The following is a 17769-nucleotide window of genomic DNA, read 5'->3' as shown; positions in this document are numbered from 1 at the left end:
AGTAGATGTTTAGGAACGAGCGCTTTCCCGCTCAATCCGCATCAGATGAGTGTGTTGACTGTTAGCAGCTCCACATAATGCCGTCGTTTATGTCCCTCTGTCTGACAGGTGAAAAACAAATTCCACACATTTTCAGGTATGTCTTAATTCCTGTGTGTGTGCGTGAGAAAACTTGAGAAATGCATGCTTAGAATGTAAGTCAAACTTAAAAAATGTCCTGTATTAATTAATGTTGTGCAACCTGATAATATTGTGACATAATATTTTAAATAAAGTCTAATGGATTCCAAAATCCTCCCCCTTTCATGTAGGGCTATCGTAAAATAATGAAGGTCCCCACCTTCATAGAAAACATTTTTAAATATAACTTCGAATATTAGTCACGCAGAAACACGGGTTTGAATGGGAAAGTCGGTGTCGATATAGTTCTAATTTGCTCTCTGTCTTAATCACTGCAATCTTTCTCGTAAATCCGTGTGAGCAAGTGTTTGGGGATTCTTCAGATGGCGTTGGTATTCAATCACAGCGCCGTTGTGCAACAGTGTGACGATGACTAATCACCCTCATCGATTGGAATGCTCGTCCCCCGTTCAGGTGTTCCAAGAGTCCGCGCATGCGCTCTGCCTGCCCGGCGCATCCAGGTGTACTGAAGGGCAGGAGCGCGCGCGATGCGAACATTCGCTGCTTCACTGCGGGACTGAACGGCTAGTCAAGCAGATGTCGCTGCTGGAGAGGCTGGACTGGCGGGTGAGTTCTCACCTCTTTAATATCAGGCCCAGAAGGCTTCATTTATGCAACGAGGAAAAACTGTTTTGAAAAATCGATTTAGCATTTGTTTTATTATTTGTGTTAATATGCGTGCATGTATGGATAAACGCGTGTAAACAGAACCTTTTGCTTTCGTTTGCAGAACGAATAGCCTAAAGATACTAACAGCTAGCCTATTATTAATCATAATAATAGCACTATTGCAGAGCTTTTATTTTAGGGTGTGAAACTTAATCCCTGAATTATCTTAGAGGAAACAAAGCATTTGTATAATCATCTAAACATGTATAATTCGGTTTTATTAGAATATCGCAGACGCCTTTAGTGCAAATGAAGGGGGGAAACACAAGCTCATATTTGTCCATTTACAGCAGGAGAGCGGGTTATTAAACACCTTCGCCCATTAGAGATGAGCTACTGTCTAAATGAAGGATTTACTAAAATAAGAGTTTTCAAAATAAATAAAACAGCATTTTGCTCATTGGTTATATAATTTGATTTGTGATCATGTTAAATGACCAGCCGCGTCATCTGATTCTCTTCTTTAATTTGATGTTTAACATCTGCTCGACTTTCATCTCAATGATTTTAAAGGGGTATTAATATATCATATCTGAGCGCCGGTGTTTTTGTGTCGGCTGCACATTTGCTCGGACTAACACACGCAAACACATTTGATTAATTGTTAGCATGTAGCCTATTATAAAACACGTTTTGAGGAAATAAGAAAAAAAGACATTTCCGTGTGTTTGCATTAGCTATTAAAATTATTACAATTAAATCCGGTTGTTGTAAAATCACTAATGTTCAATAGGCCTATTTAAAATATTATTTTCCCCTGTTCTCTGTTATTATCACACGGTTACAACTGAACTTTCATCATATGCGTTTGGTTAAAATCTTCTACCCATCCCCGGGTTCCTGTTTATGCATTATATATTTAATATAATACGCTATATGTTAACAGTTAATTAAACACAGAATGTAGCTATATTATATTTATGTGTATTGTATTTGATAGCACGCGACAGGCCTGTATGATCAGGAAGTGTTCATTTCAAAAGGCTTCATTTCTTTTTTTATTAAATTTTATTTTAAACGAGACTAATTACTTCGTAATGTTGTTGTTATTATTATTATTATTATTATTATTATTATTATTATTATTATTATTATTATTATTATTATTATTATTATTACAAATACATTTATAATTCGAGAAAAAAATATCTGTATGCGTAAATGTTACATTTTACGGTATGCTTCATTTCGTTAATTTTCGTTTTGAACTGAAACTAAACACTGACAATAATTGCAATTATTACAGTGTTATATTGAGTTATCAGATAACTCATCAATATGACACTGTAGGTAATAATTGTAAGTATTGTCCGTTATTAAATGATCCGCAGTGATTCCGAGTTTTCTGCTCCAGGCTCTTTTGCTCTCTGACTCTCAGGCCTCTCTGAAATAATAATAATATTAATAATGATTGTCTTATGACAGTTGGCATTCCTGCGTTTTATCATTGCCTTGAGTGAGTTTTTCTCAGCTGGTTATATAAGTCGATGTTTCTCCCTCGGGCTTACAGTAGTTCTGATGTGACTGTAACATCACTAAGATCACAGACGCGCGCGCGCGCTTCATTTCACACACATTACAGTTCATTCACCTGCGCTAACTGATCAGCATCAGTCAGGGCGCGCGCGCTGTTTCTTTCTTTCTTTCTTTCTTTCTTTCTTTCTTTCTTTCTTTCTTTCTTTCTTTCTTTCTTTCTTTCTTTCTTTCTTTCTTTCTTTCTTTCTTTCTTTCTTTCTTTGTAGTCTATTTATTATTATTATTATTATTAGTATTATTATTATTATTATTATATAATACGTATTTTATATTGCATTTTATTGTTTAATTTAATGCATTCGTGTATAATCAGCATAAACATTAACAAAGAAAAAAATTACATGCATATTTTTAGTTTGTCCAACTTTTTCTTTATTGACAACAACTCCATATTTGTCTATCGATCGATCGATCGATCTATCTATCTATCTATCTATCTATCTATCTATCTATCTATCTATCTATCTATCTATCTATCTATCTATCTATCTATCTATCTATCTATCTATCTATCTATCTATCTATCTATCTATCTATCTATCTATCTATAATATTATATCTGTCTATATTTTTAATTGGTCAAGGGGCCAACAATATTAATAGTCCTATTTTTAGTAGCTAGTAGTGATTATTTGAATGGAGTAAATATCATTTAGTAATAATAATAATTTGCAGGTTATTTAACATGATTGTGTGCAGAGTTTGTTTCAGTGAATATCAAAACAATCGCAACTTTTCGTCCCGGATAGATTTGCCCTCTGCGCAGACGGACAGTTCTGCGATTGGCCCGTCGCTCTGACAGTAACCAATCAGCAGCAGGGTCTGCGCTCTGACGTAGCCAGCACAGCAGGTCGACGCCCACCGCTAGTTCATCCAAATATAGTAGTGAGAGTCCAAAGAGAGTCAGTGAGTCGAGACTGAGCCCTCGATCCGTCAGAGGGAGTCGAGCGCTTCTGTTTGGACCGCTGCGCGCAATTAGTTCATGAGTTTCTCCTCATTCATCCTCCCTTCTTCAACACTTGAGTTGATGCTTCACTTCTGCGCAGCGCGCGCCGGACTCTCTGGATTATATTCTAGAACACACTCAATCTCCTCCGCGGCTCCGCACATCTGAGACTCGCGCGCGCGCGTCAAAGACAACATGCTGTGGAAACTAGCAGATAACGTGAAGTATGAAGACGACTGCGAGGTAAGAGTTTAATGAATTAAACGTGCATTGTCTGCTTACAATTTAAAGTATGGATATTCGAAATTTCCAAATAACATGCAAATTGAGCTCTGGGGAAAAGTTAACTAACGTTAGATGCGCTGGTAATGGGTGGTTAGTTTTGCACGAAGTTGCATTCTTGTAGTAAAAAAATAAAAATAAATAAGTTTATAAGCTATTTAAAAAAAGCTGTTTACAATAAAAAAAAAAAGAAGAAGAAATAATTAGATATTTTAAATCATTCCTCGCGCATGCACATCGCAACAGAGCAAAGACCAAAATGCGTTCATGTGTTAATTTTGCAAATTATAAATGCATTGCAAATAAATAAACAATCGTTTAATAATATTTATTTTTCCAATTTATATTTATAGCTAATAATAATAAAAATATAGCTAAGGCTTTAGGCCTAAACATATCGAAGTAACAAATGTATTAATAAACGAATTGGAAACGCAATCATTGCGCGCGCGATTACTCTGCATCTTTATCACGCGATTCACGAAAAAAGTGAATGTTCCTCCTTTCCTTTTTTATTCGCAATCATTCTTGTTTTCAATTCTCGGTTTCCAGAATGAATATGAGTGCAAACTGTCGAGTGTGCTTCATGTGGTCTCCATTAAGCTGTCTAGAAATGGCCCGCCGCTCATTGTCATTCATGTGTCTCTGGTGACAGGGACCATCCGAGCAACTTTGCCAGACAATGGGAGGCATGAAAGCACTCACGAGCTCAATGTCTGCTGATGTTTAATTCATGCGAATTAGGAAAAGAACAAATGACACTGTACAAATGTTTGGTTAGGTAATCTACAGAAATGTTGCATATGAAAATATCTAAATTAGCTGTTTAATCCGAGTCGTTATGAATGCACTGGGTTAAATGAACGAAATGACATTTCAAGGGTCGAACAGTTGCACAAGAAAACAGTTATTTAGGAGGTGTCTGGGCTTGCATATAATTTTGCATGATAAATAAATAAAAGAACACGCAAAGACTAAAGTTCAGGTTTTAGTTTGCATGAAAATGTTTATACATGTTTTGTAATTGTCCACGCACCAAATGAAGCATTTTTGTTTTCTATTTAGACTTAATTAGACGTTTTTATTTTTGTGTTAGCTCAGATATTCATAGGCTTTCCTTGTGAAATGCATCCCTTTATGCTCCAGAGGTGTTGATGTCATCAGAGTGTGTTGTTTTAATGCGGTGCGCTCTCTACTCCAGCAGGAAAGGCATGATGTTAGCAGCAACGGGAACCCTCGGTTACCTCACATCCCAGCGGTGAGCCAGCACCTCTACAGCCCGCCGCCGTCCCTGTCGCACACAGCCAGCTCGGATTTCCAGCCGCCGTACTTTCCTCCCCCTTACCAGCCTCTGCCGTACGGCCAATCCAATGACCCGTACTCTCACCTGGGCGACCCGTTTAGCATCAACTCCATCCACCAGAACGCATCTAATCAGCAACAGTCATGGCCTGGAAGGCAGGGCCAAGAGCCCATCGGGACCCACGGCCGCGTCGGGCTCGGCAGCCCCATTCTGGGCCTCGAAGGGGGCTCGTCCGGGATGCGGCGGGATGGCTTTAGGAGACCGGACCTGCTGCCTCCGCACATCCATGGAATCGACTCCATAGGTGATGGCATTGGATTGCACGACATAGGCCACGGATTGGATGACGTCCAGGTGAGTTCATGTGATAAATGTCTTTTTAATATCATTTATTTGGGAGTGAATAGACAGTGATGCGTTTCCCTGTTAATTTCTTGCAGCATGAAGGTGATCACGGTGCCATGCCTGATCATACAGTCATCAAAAAAGGTTGGTTGCATTTTTATTTTCTATATAGATTCACCTTTGCGTATAGGTTCAGATCGATATGAACGTTTAAGGGAAAGTGTATAATCTTTTTAATCGCCTTTAGCTTTAAATGTTCCTGTGGTGTGACAAATGAAAGTTAAAAAAAAATCCATGTTGTCTTTCAATAAATATGAGCTCATTAAAGCTTTGTACATAATAATTATAAAGGATCTGCATGCTATTTAAAAATAATAGGTCCCACTTTAGATTAGGGTCCAGTTCTCACTATTAACTTCTGCCTCAATAAACTCCTGAAGTGATCAGTTGAGTTACCTTAAAAAAAGTGAGGAAACCCGTTGCCTTAAAATTAAGTAATAAAATTCATGCATACTTGAAAAAAACATGACAATTCCACATAACTTCATTTTTTTGTTTATATACTTAATAATTTTAAGTACAGTAGCCTGATCACTTTTTACAGTGGGATTAAGGGAATATGTAGAATATGTTCATGCATTAATATGTGCTTTATAAACACTAATTAACAGACAAAATCCTAGTGATATGCATGCTAATAATTTGAACCTAAACTAAAGTGTTATCAAAAAATATCATTCTATCATTCTATATAAAATATCAATATCATTTATAAAAAATAAAAGTTCATGCACACACTACAGGTGTCAAAAACCCTCTATAATTTTGTGAAATTTGATTCTTTTAATTTGAATAGTTTAGCATTTGCAATCTTACTCGGATCAATTTTTAGTGTTTACCTTGACCCAGAAGTGACAGGATTAAACCGTGTTAAAGACTAAAATCTCACACCTTTTCTGTCAGGGGAAGTTTATGTGGAAAAACTCAGTCAGGCAGGCTCCAGGTTGAGGAAGGCGTAGCTGAGGTGGTACTGGTTCATGCGTACATCACTAATCCTTTTGGTCATGTGTTCCATTTAACTAATCTGGCATTGATCCGTGGGGCATTCTGCCACTCTTTCAGCATGAATGGAAAGCCAAAGAAAGGATTCCTCTCAAAATGGCAGACTAGCCAAAGTTGGAGATGTTGGGCAATCCTTAAAATGGTGTTTGCTCTGAGAGAGGAGGCCTAGGCCTGCTTTTTAGTCTTTTGAAACGGCACTGAACACCGTCAGTACGCAATTCTGTCCCACTGCACACACACACACACACACACACACACACGCACACGCACACGCACACACACACACACACACAAGAAGACAAGAATCAACTGTAGTTGGGGTGTGGCTGCTTTTAAACATGTGTGGGTATTTTGTTCAGTCATATGCTGTGACATGAAATCTTAAATAAGCGAAACCGAAAAACAGTTTTGAACGTCTGTTTGTTTTGTGCTATCACTAGCTGTTGAAATGAATGGTTTATTTGCTTTATCCCTTCAAGCAACGACCCAATTTAAGACTCAAATATAAAAAAAAGTTCCTACATTTGCAACAGGGTATCTTTACAACGTTTGTTTAAAACAATGTCTTTTAGTTTTGTTGATGGCTTCTGAGGTTGACATCTAATTTGACTATCTTCTCCAAATGCATGTGCACCACAATACCATAGAGACCCGCATGACCTTCAACAGAAAAATAACGTTTTCTCCTTTCTTTTTTTAAAAGTTGATGTTCCTATTTATTTAGCTGCGGTAACTGTGCGTGATCATGTCTAGTTTTATAAGAAGCACAAATCAGAACAGGCTTGCAACCTCCCCGTTGAGAAACCCTGATTCATTCCAAAAGCATGTGAAGTTTTGCTCTTCTTACTTTTGAGATTCCTGCAGAAACACCCATCGTATAGAGGCACGAACGATCACAATTGAATGCAAAAGTGTTTGCTGGTTTCTTGAGCATTTTTCTTGCAGTATAATGCAGTGTTTTGGTCCGCAGCGTCTGCTGTGTGTCGTGGTCAGGGGTTGATTGACAGATTCTGCCATGCATTTTAGTCAGTCAGTAATTTAGATTTTCTTTCGAGTCACCAGAGTGCCTTGCTGAATTAATGTCTATGTCAATATTTTAGTCGGCATGATTATAGCATGGATGACTGCTCTGCGGGACGCTGTCCCGTTCTGGTTCATGTCAAAATTGATGTCACATCATAAACATCTTTATCTATAGCATCACAGCCTCTGCTTTGCAAATGCATACACTTTAAAAATGTATATATATGATCAATAAATATGTTTTTTACATTGCTTTAACGCACATTGCTACAAAAGTTAAACAAGATGTAAATAATACATTGTCACATGATGTAATTTGTTGAAATGACTTAAACATCCAAGCTGATTGTACTTAAACATTTAATGCAGCATTTTTTTTTTAATGTATTCTTATTCTCACTCTAAAGAAACTGTGATTACTGATCAAATATCTTACCCTGGTGAAGCTTAACCTCGTGTTTTCTCCTTCAAGTTGAAAAATAAAACCGTGATCAGATTTTCTCAGAGGCTAAAGTCAGTCCAAATCCAATCTTTGTTCAAATGAGCTCAAACATTTCTCATCAAACGACCTGGGCTGTTATCCACAATCATTTCATAGCTCTGGATAGTGTTCATGCATAATGCATGTCTTTATATGTCCCAAGGCCTTTTGGAAACACCTTTATATAAGGTTTCATTTGTTAACAGAAAAAACACTTCTAAAGCATCTATTGATTTTAGTTAATGTTATGTACTAAATGTGTACATTATTAATGTTGTTTAATGAACCTGAGCTACCAGTTGCATGTCCAACATTAGCTAAGACTAATAAATACTAGAACAAATGTATTGTTAGCTAGTTAATGCATTAAACAACGTTAACTAATCCTCGTCTACCTGGAGTAGAGGAGTTTTACTGGAATTCTTGACGCAATAATGCAAATTTTACTTAAAAAAAAAACTACACTGTAAAAAAATATTCTCCAATCTCCAATTGAAAAATTTCTAGTGATTGACCACATCTAAATTTTTCAATTGGCCGAATTGAAATTCTGTGAATTGATGCAATTTAATTCACTTGATGCAATAAAATTTCACTTGGAGACCTGATTTATTTTGTACAGTGTAACATGTTCCTGTTAATTTCTTTCTCATCTGTTTTTCTAAATCTGTTTGTTTGACCGCGCCGATATGTTTCTCATCTCCAGGTCCGGTGTCCCTGCCAAAGGGAAATGCGTTTGGAATCCCCTTCCAGAAAGAGGCCCTGCTGGGAATGGTGTCGAATCCCACCGAGGTCTTCTGCTCCGTCCCTGGCCGTCTCTCTCTGCTCAGCTCCACCTCCAAATACAAAGTGACTGTGGCCGAGGTTCAGAGACGCTTGTCCCCGCCGGAGTGTCTAAACGCATCCCTGCTCGGAGGGGTTTTACGCAGGTGAGCTCCGTTTTTGTTTTTGAAAATCTACCGAAATGACAATATGAATACTGTTGATATATTGGAGACCGGAGCAATTAAAAAAAGCCTTCTGGGTGAATCTTGTGAAACCTGTCAAGAACTTGTCCAGGTCATATTTCAGCCAAAAAATCAAGGCATATTTTAAAATACTATCGTGACATTGTTTTCATAACAATTACACACATTTTCACCAGAAATGATCAAAATCATAATGTGAAATAATAATTTTGATAAACATAAATCCAAATGCAATTCTCACTATTAATTATGACTTTACCTCAATAAACTCCTAATGTCCGCTTATTAATAGTTAGTAAGGTAGTTGTTAATTTTAGGATTAAGGGACGTAGAATATGGTCATGGATTTATATCTGCTTTGTAAGTCTTAATAAACGGCCATATCGTAGTAATATGCATGCGAATAAGCAACTAGTTAATAGTGAGAGTTGTGACCCTAAAGTAAAGTGTTACCAAATATTTGTTTATTATGATTGCATAAGATGTACTTTTCATCTGTGTTGATTGAATAAAAAGTATTTCAGTCATTTACTGCAATGTAGTGAAAAATACTACGGTGAAAAGTATCAAAATAATTGTGAAAACTCAAAAGTATGCTTATCATGAAAATCGTCACAATGCAAAATGTAATTTCTTATGTTTTATCTCTTGATATTTTTTGGGTTTTGTTGTGAAATTCCCACCTGTGTATTTAGAAATCATGGTAAATAAAAAGTTATGTGCATGCAGGTTCACGTTTGGTATCATCAAGCGGCATTTGTGTGCGTACAGACGAGATGGTTTTAATTTCATAACAACAGACTCAACCTAATGTCATTGGCCTTTATCACTGGGAATATTTTTCTGTCCGCATGTGTCTGACGCAAACACACTGAGATTGGTTAAGTAGGTCATATAGCTGAAGCGTTGGGAGGGGGAGGTGTCGGACGGAAAAAGGGGGCACTTACTCATGCCTCCCGCTAACAGTCCCTTACCCCACGAGTGAAGGGTGATGCCAGGCCACGACTCTAGTCATGCAGATCACAGAGGCCGAAACGGCCCTGTGTGCGTTTTTGTTTCACTGCATTTTAAACACTTGAGCTGTGACATCATTTTATTTCATGAGCCTGTTTGTTCGTGTGAACCTGGGTCCTAACCCTCTTTCCATATTGGCCTCTAAGTTGTATAACACAAACAAAACAAATAAAATCCATGTGTTTCACCTGCAATAATTGAGCCTTTCACTCAGAGCAGCTTTACAGAACAGGCCGTCAAGCAGTTTCTGCTATTTGGAAAAGTCGTGAAAAAATGCTGTGTTTATCGAGTCAAGTCAAATGTATTTATATAGCGCTTTTCAGAGCAGCATGACTATATTTTACATCTCTTAAGTTTACCCAATACATAAATACCTTACTAACTATTATTAAGCAGTAATTAGGAGTTTATTGTGGCAAAAGTTAATAGTTGGTTAATAGTTTTTGGAGTTTTTACAGAATTGGACCATAATCAAAAGTGTGACCTTATTATTTGTATTATAATCATGGTTATATTATCGCTCAGCTGTTTATATAAAGTTGGATACACAAGTATGATGTAAAATATGGTCGGGCATTAATAACTGCTTTATAAGTATTAATAAACAGCCAATATCCTACTTTTAAGCAACTACTTAATAGCGAGAATTAGACCCTAAATGAAAGTGTTACCAATAATAATAATAATAATAATAATAATAATACTATATCCATCTGAATTTCTAAGCAAACATGTACAATAGTTTGTCTGCTAACATGATGAATCACAACAGTTATTAAGATAGGATTGATAGCAAAAGGTCACTAATGAAATGTGCAATTTTCAATGTGCTAATTTTTGTTCATTTTATTACTAAGGGCAAAGTCGAAGAACGGCGGCCGATCTCTGAGGGAGAAACTGGATAAAATTGGGCTGAACTTGCCAGCGGGTCGCAGAAAGGCTGCTAACGTCACCTTACTAACCGCCCTGGTGGAAGGTAAGCGCGTTTTCCGCCGCTGTTACTGTAAAAGCAGCCACAGGGCAGAGTTTGGGCATGAAAGCTGAGAACATGAGCATATTTCAGTCTACAAAATCTTGGAGGATATCTTGAAGTTCTAGACGGAAAAGTGAATGTTAAAGGCTGGAAAACGCTGCATGATCTGAGCCCGGATATGCAGTCTGGAGGAGTCAGAGTTCAGTCTGGAGCGATCCAAATTGACATATTTCACAAATCGTAAAGTGCATGATGATGAGCACAGACTGTGATACTTTAGCTTCAGACTCGATTTTTTATATTTTGAGTCAATTTTTTGTGTGAACTGTGAACACACACACACACACAACAAATCATGGACATGATCCAAAAAAGTAAACTAGTCCTGAAAAAAATTGTTACACTAGTATTGTTCGTGGTCAAAAATGCAAAAATTGTATGTACTGTATACAAACAAAATCATACTTTTTTTCAAGACAGGAAATTCAAATTTGAAAACAATTTTTTTTTTTTTTATCCATGACTTTGATTTTCTCACAAAATTGTAGCGTAAACATTGAAAATATATATTTTATATTATATTGAAATTTGTATTTTTGTTCACTTTTTAAAACCTGTCGTCATTAAAAGAGAAGACATTATCTGTGTTCCAAAGCATTTATGATTTATGAGCGTTTAAGCTGCAAATAAATGTTCAGGTCCATGCTCAAAAAGGGAATAAATGGTTTATAACTACAGCATAAATATAACTTAGATTCATTCCCCTTAAAAATACTGAATATTAAATAAAAAAAACATTATCAAACTAAAATATAGTAGTCATGTCACTGAATTAATCAATTAATCATCATACATTGCAAATGTATGATGCCTTGTTTAGATTAGAAAAAGTGTGCAGTGTATTTTAGCCTTAAAGGGTTAGTTCACCCAAAAAAGAAAATTCAGTCATTAATGACTTACCCTCATGTCGTTGGACACCCGTCAGACCTCCGTTCATCTTCAGACACAGATGAAGATATTAGTGTTGAAATCTGATGGCTCAGAAAGGCCTTCATTGAGAATCATTTCCTCTCTCAAGACCCATAAAGGCACTAAAGACGACGTTTCAAAGCCCATATCATTACAGCGGCTCTACAATCATTTGAAGAAGACATAAGAAGATTTTTTTTGTGCGCAAAAAAAAAGCGAAATAACGACTTGGCGGTTTGACACGCGATCCGAATCATGAATCGATACACTGATCATTAAGCTCTGAGGCTTCAGGAAGAAGTGTTTCGAAATCGGCACATTACTATATAAGTCGCTATCGTAGTGAGATGGGCTTTGTAACGACGTCTTTCGTGCCTTTATGGGTCTTGAGAGAGGAAATGACATTGGTGTCAATGAAGGCCTTTCTGAGCCATCGGATTTCAACACTAATATCTTCATCTGTGTGTGAAGATGAACGGAGGTCTGACGGGTGTCCAACGACATGAGGGTAAGTCATTAATGACAATTTTCATTTTTGGGTGAACTAACCCTTTAAGTTGCAATAAATGTGTTCACAATTCCATTGAATCTTCCAAGAGCTAGTAATAATTCAAAACATAGATCATATATGTGAGCTCTACTCATGCATTGGCAGCAGAGCCTCAAGTTTGCATGCAAGCGATCTTTAATTTCTTGACATTTCATCTCTACTTTTACCTTTCGCATGAGCGTAGCGAACCGTCGAGTCACAGAGACGTCCGCGTAAAGATCACGAGTTAACTAGCACCAGGAGCGATGTAGAATACTTTTAGCTTTCTCTTTTAATGTCACCATTCTCACCACTAATGGGAGCATGGGTCTGAAGCAGGAACATGACTAGAAGGCGTAGTTATTTACAGACCTTCAAAGCTGAATTAGGGCTTGTTATCACATGTTCGCTAGCCAAGAGGAGAGTCTGACCTTAAAGACGACGACTGTGAATAATGTGCTAGTCTATCAATAAGAGCCTGTTGGGTCTAGGGGACCACTAGACGCCTTCAGCTACAAAGGCTCATTAAAGACATACAGTGTGACCAGCGCTATCCACAAGAGAGAGCTTATTCATCCGAATTCATCTTAGCTGATGATTCTCTCTGTGATGCCATTTTGAGTCAGATCGAGTCAGTGACTCATCTGTGTGGTTCAGTCACACGCTCTACGTGAGTCACCTGATTCACATCTGATCCTGTCTGCAGGTGAGGCCGTACACCTGGCGAGAGATTTCGGGTATGTCTGTGAGACGGAGTTTCCTGCAAAGGCAATCGCGGAATACCTCGGCCGACCGCACGTGGAGCGCAACGAGATCAACTCCCGCAAAACCATGCTTCTAGCAGCCAAGTGAGTAACCGTCTGTTTGTTCCTCCCATTTCACATTAACTCTCGAAGCATTAAGGTTAGGGTGGCCAAGCCCATTTTGATGGCGCCGTTAAGAATGAGTCCCCTGCTTCGCCTAGTCGAGAGCCTGTGGGAAAGATTTTGAGACGTCTGCTTTATGGTTTAATACTTTAACCGGTCATCTAATCTTTCAGGCAAATCTGTAAGGAGTTCACCGACTTGCTGACTCAGGACCGATCTCCTCTGGGAAACTCTAGGCCAGCTCCCATTCTCGAGCCAGGGATTCAAAGCTGCCTGACTCACTTCAGCCTCATTACCCACGGCTTCGGCTCTCCGGCCATCTGTGCGGCCATGACCTCGCTGCAAAACTACCTCAACGAGGCGCTCAAGCAGGTGGACAAAATGTACATGAGTTCGACCGGAGACTCCTCACAGGCGTCTTCCGACGGCTCCAACAAAGCGGACAAGATGGACAAGCACAGAAAGTGAGACTCGTTGAGTTGAGGTGGAACTGGATCGGACCATTTGAACGCAATAACCGTTTTTTTGTAGCGGAATTACCAGTTTCTACCAGATCTGACTTGTCATCGTCGTTGTCGTAGTTTCCGTTCTGCTTTTGTTTTCCGACATCAAACTCAAAGCCCTTTCGGTCCACGTCTTGGTCTTCCAGCACTTTCTCCTCTACAAAGACACAAACACATTTCAATGCTTAGCCTTAGTCGAGAGAGAGAGAGAGAGAGAGAGAGAGAGAGAGAGAGAGAGAGTGTGTGTGAGTTGTGTATCGGGCGGTCCCATCAGGAAGTTGTCTCTCAGAGGGGAACTGCAAAGAGGAAGTTGTTGAGTTTCCCAAAGACACCATTTCAAGAGTTAATGTGGATTTTAAACAATGTTTTCTTTCGCTACCAATCTGGGAGGAGGAAGTTTTGTTTCTCTGTGTCCTCCTCCTTGGTGCTGACCTCCTTTGGACTTACCAATGATGTGATTTATGTTTGAGACATTATAACCTGTTCTACGCTTGACTTCATTGGACACAGTGTTATCGTTCTTCTGTTTGTGGGAGTGTTGTTGGCACGAGTGTCTGTTTTGTGTGCCTGGATATACATGATTACTAAACAACCCTATACCCAGACAGCAACATGTGTCGGCCCACATCCGGCCCACGTTGAATCCACATGTGCCAGATGTGGGCGGACACCATGTTGCTGTCTGGGTATCCACCGATCAATTGGGTATTTGGCTTATATTTCCACTTGTTGAACAACTTTGAGTTTTGATTAAGTTAAAAGGATCAAATATCATACGGTTGGGTGGGTGTGTGTGTGTGTGTGTGTGCGTGCGTGGGCATCTTTTTGATGCCTTTACGTCAGACTAGAAGTTAAATGTTCCATTTGTCCTTCCCCAAATGTAAATATTTTCTAATTTATGTTGTAATTTAATGGGATTTGTAAATATTGGTACAATTATGGTGTTTGGCTCCACTTTTTAAAAAGATGTGTTAAGCTTTTATAAAGGGGTTTGTTTTTTATCATGTAGTGGTTAGGCTCTGGGATCGATATTCTTTATAGATATGTGTAATATTGGTTTAAAGCTGTAGGAATAAAAACTCAACACTCTTGAATTGCGTTGACCAAGACTCCCCGTTTCTGACGTTGAGTTGTACACTTCACTACACGCGTGCCCTTCCAGCGAGGCGTGCTGAACATTCATGTGTATAAAGAGTCCTTTTAAAACGAATGCTCACAGAAACTCGTCATTACGCTGAACATCAGCCTGTGTAAAAAAAGAAGACGAGCAGGCCAACCGAAAGCTCTCCTCGGAGAAGACCGGACGCTCTTTGAAACACCTGTCTTACCTGGATTACTCTTCCAATGTTTGTTTTTGTCATTTGCTCGAAACAGACAGTTCCCCTCTTTTCATAACCGCACTTATCTAGCAAATTGGCGTGACAGGACAACAGCGATGTGTGTGAAGTTTCCGCAGAGCTCTTTTCATATTTAAATCCTCTGCTGTGAAACTCTCAATGTGGTTTCAAGTGACAGGACTGTTGAGAAGAGCTAAACAAAGCCACGAGAGAATGCTGACTTTTTACTATCTCACTACTTTATTATTAATGCACCGTGTGGTCGGTTGCAAAATCAATCAACGTTTTATTCATGTTTTCATCCTTTTGTTTGTAAAGATAGCATATGTATCTCCCTCTGTTTAGATTGGGGTGGCTGATATGTCGATGCAGCTATCACATCTCCTTATCAAAACCATCCCCTATCTTAACTCGTTCTCACAGCAAGTCAGTTTTTTGCATGCGGCGTGATCGCAGGTGTGTGCGAGCGAGTGTGCTTGTTTGTCTCCGTTGAGTGACTGACTCATGCAACTGAACTGACAGTCGAGCAAGTGTGAGCTTCTCCCTCAGAACCAGTCGGACCAGATGTGTGGCTTTGCCGCGCTCCTACAGTTGACTTCAACCGCCTGCACTCGCTCCGATTCTTTTCCTGCACAAGGCTGTAAGTTGAGCTTTGACGGGCCACCGTAGGAGTCGGTGGCAGAACTTCCTCCTTGCAGGTGTTGATCGCTGTGACACACACACATCGACACAGACTTTGAACGGTCCAGTGATGATGAGTGTACACGGAAGTTTTACAAAAAGTTTGCAACATTACTGCATCTCTTCACATCCTGAGGATACGCTGTGCTTGTTTACACTGGCTGCAACCCAACTCTGAAAATGGAAAATGATATAATTAAAAGCATACGGAGACGAACACGATTGTAAAAAAAAGTCCCTTATTTCTCTTCCTATTAAATATTAAAAATGGGTGCTGTTGTCTCATGCAAAATTTTCCAGCACAATGGGTTGTTAAAATCTTTGTGCTTGCAAGTCTCTATGATATTATGTTTATTACTTGAGGTTGGGCGTTTATGTTTATTAGCCAAAAATTAACACCGTTTACTCGCCCGCATGTTGTTTCAAACCGTTGTGCATTTTGAGGAACAGAAAATATGAAATTTCAAAAATGTACACCCCCCAGGTCCAACGCTGTGTTTGACTTTTAGGTCATGGGTTAGTGCAAAAGTTTAAATATTCTTCGTAAAACGTCACTTAGGCTTTTGTTTTTATATGAATTTTAAATAAACAGATCAATGTGTCTCTTAAAGGGACAGTTCACTCAAAAATGAAAATATTATGGGTAAACAAACAGAAGTCAATGGGGTCCATCAACTGTTTGGTTACATTTTGTTAATTTAAAACCACTCATATGCATGAAGTTTAATTAGTCCCTTCTCAGAATCGGTTTTGCAATGCTAAGCTAACATTAACGCCATCTCTTGTGTTCTGGCTTTGCATAAATTACTGTTAATATATGCAAATATGCTTATTAAGATGTGCAAAGCTCATTTGTTCAGGGCGATATCTAGGTTTCTTGCAGCCCTTGATTGGATGACCTATGCTAACGCAGGTCAAAGGCAAGAGCGGGAAATGCCACGCTTCCGAATGACTGTGTCCGCTGCACAGCTTTTTACAGTACATGCACATAAAGAAAACAAATCTATTCTCAGACTAAATCTCAAGTACATGAACGTCGACTGGCTAATGCTAAATTGGTTGTCTGTACTTAAATAAATTCACATTACTGACTCGTATTGTATTTTTGGTTTCTGCCATGCTTTTATTTCTGGAATCAGATAATCTCTTCTAGATGAAACCCCCATAGGAGCCTGAGTAGTTTTGTAACGCTTTTCACTGCGTTTCTGAGCGGTCTGTGTCAGTCTGGTTTGAGTTAGGAGTCATTAGCAGTGACACTGATGGAAACAGAGACCCCAGACCACTGTAACCGCTCTTAAAGACACGCTTTAAAAGCTGTCTGAAACGTCCCTCAACCTCAACAGTGCCTGAATGTTTTTGCATTCTCCTTCAGAAAGCTTTTTAAGAGTAACACGGTGCTCAGAACTTCTCGTCGGATGTTGTCGTGCAGATGGAAGAGGGGGATGTTGCAAGAGCCAAGCCGAGTGGTTGCTTGTTGGTATGAGGAAGCCAAATAATGGGAACGTAAAAGCTGGCGGAGGGAGGGATGTGTGTGCATTTAACGGGGGGCAGGAAGAATTCCTGCAGAAAGTGCCGGGAATGAATTTAAATTACAGACTACGAGGAATTCGTCCTGCATGTTCGGGGTGGAGCAGAACCTTTCAGGGAGGAAATACAGGCACCTGGTGGGAGGGGGAGGTGGAGGGGTCGACAGAGGGGATGTTTTGTTACTTCTGCAGTTGTGTGTGGACGGGACCCTCTGTTCGGGGTCCGATAAAAGGATAATGGGAACTAAGGACAGCCTTGCAGCCTTCTAGGCCGAACCCTGAAATGTTGCATTATTTCAACTTCATCACAATATGAATATGTGTAGTTTTAATATTAACAGATCACTGAGTAAATTCTTTCTGGTAGTGTCATTGGTTTAGTCATTTTTTTTTTCAATCTTACAATTTTTTTTGAAAAAATACATAAATTATTTAGTCATTTATTAATTTTTTTTTTTTTTTTTTTTTTTTTTTTGCAAAAATACATTTGCCCTGTTGAATTAATTTGGCCTTGTTTAGTGTGTTTTAATCAGAAAGCGAGGAAATAATATTCATTAGTTTTTTTTATTGTACTTG

General features: G+C 38.8%; 1 protein-coding gene across 3 annotated transcripts; it reads left to right on the top strand.

Moving 5' to 3' along the window:
* The first annotated feature begins 17 nt into the window (after positions 1 to 17).
* Positions 18 to 15882, top strand: tfap2c (transcription factor AP-2 gamma (activating enhancer binding protein 2 gamma)). Of its 3 annotated transcripts, XM_067458765.1 has the most exons (8): positions 18 to 136; positions 595 to 747; positions 4818 to 5270; positions 5357 to 5405; positions 8534 to 8756; positions 10667 to 10785; positions 12987 to 13128; positions 13320 to 15882. In XM_067458765.1, exons 2-8 carry the CDS (start codon positions 718 to 720, stop codon positions 13612 to 13614), a joined length of 1311 nt encoding a protein of 436 aa, XP_067314866.1. In that variant the 5' UTR covers positions 18 to 136; positions 595 to 717; the 3' UTR covers positions 13615 to 15882. The 3 variants fall into 3 exon arrangements, with proteins under 3 accessions (XP_067314866.1, XP_067314865.1, XP_067314864.1); XM_067458764.1 differs by lacking the exons at positions 18 to 136; positions 595 to 747 and adding an exon at positions 3297 to 3574; XM_067458763.1 differs by lacking the exons at positions 18 to 136; positions 595 to 747 and adding an exon at positions 3297 to 3574 and having other exon boundaries at positions 4815 to 5270.
* The last annotated feature ends 1887 nt before the right edge of the window (positions 15883 to 17769 follow it).

The sequence above is a fragment of the Pseudorasbora parva genome, chromosome 12 (assembly GCF_024679245.1).
Source record: "Pseudorasbora parva isolate DD20220531a chromosome 12, ASM2467924v1, whole genome shotgun sequence".
In the NCBI taxonomy this organism is placed as follows: domain Eukaryota; kingdom Metazoa; phylum Chordata; class Actinopteri; order Cypriniformes; family Gobionidae; genus Pseudorasbora; species Pseudorasbora parva.
This window is presented reverse-complemented; position numbering and strand designations above follow the sequence as displayed.

Excerpts from the sequence above, each read along its gene's own strand:
- tfap2c (XM_067458763.1), top strand. The coding sequence starts at position 3,527 with ATGCTGTGGAAACTAGCAGATAACGTGAAGTATGAAGACGACTGCGAG. Across the intron at positions 8,757-10,666 it reads CTCGGAGGGGTTTTACGCAG|GGCAAAGTCGAAGAACGGCG; the intron begins GTGAGCTCCGTT and ends TTTATTACTAAG. Across the intron at positions 13,129-13,319 it reads ACCATGCTTCTAGCAGCCAA|GCAAATCTGTAAGGAGTTCA; the intron begins GTGAGTAACCGT and ends CTAATCTTTCAG.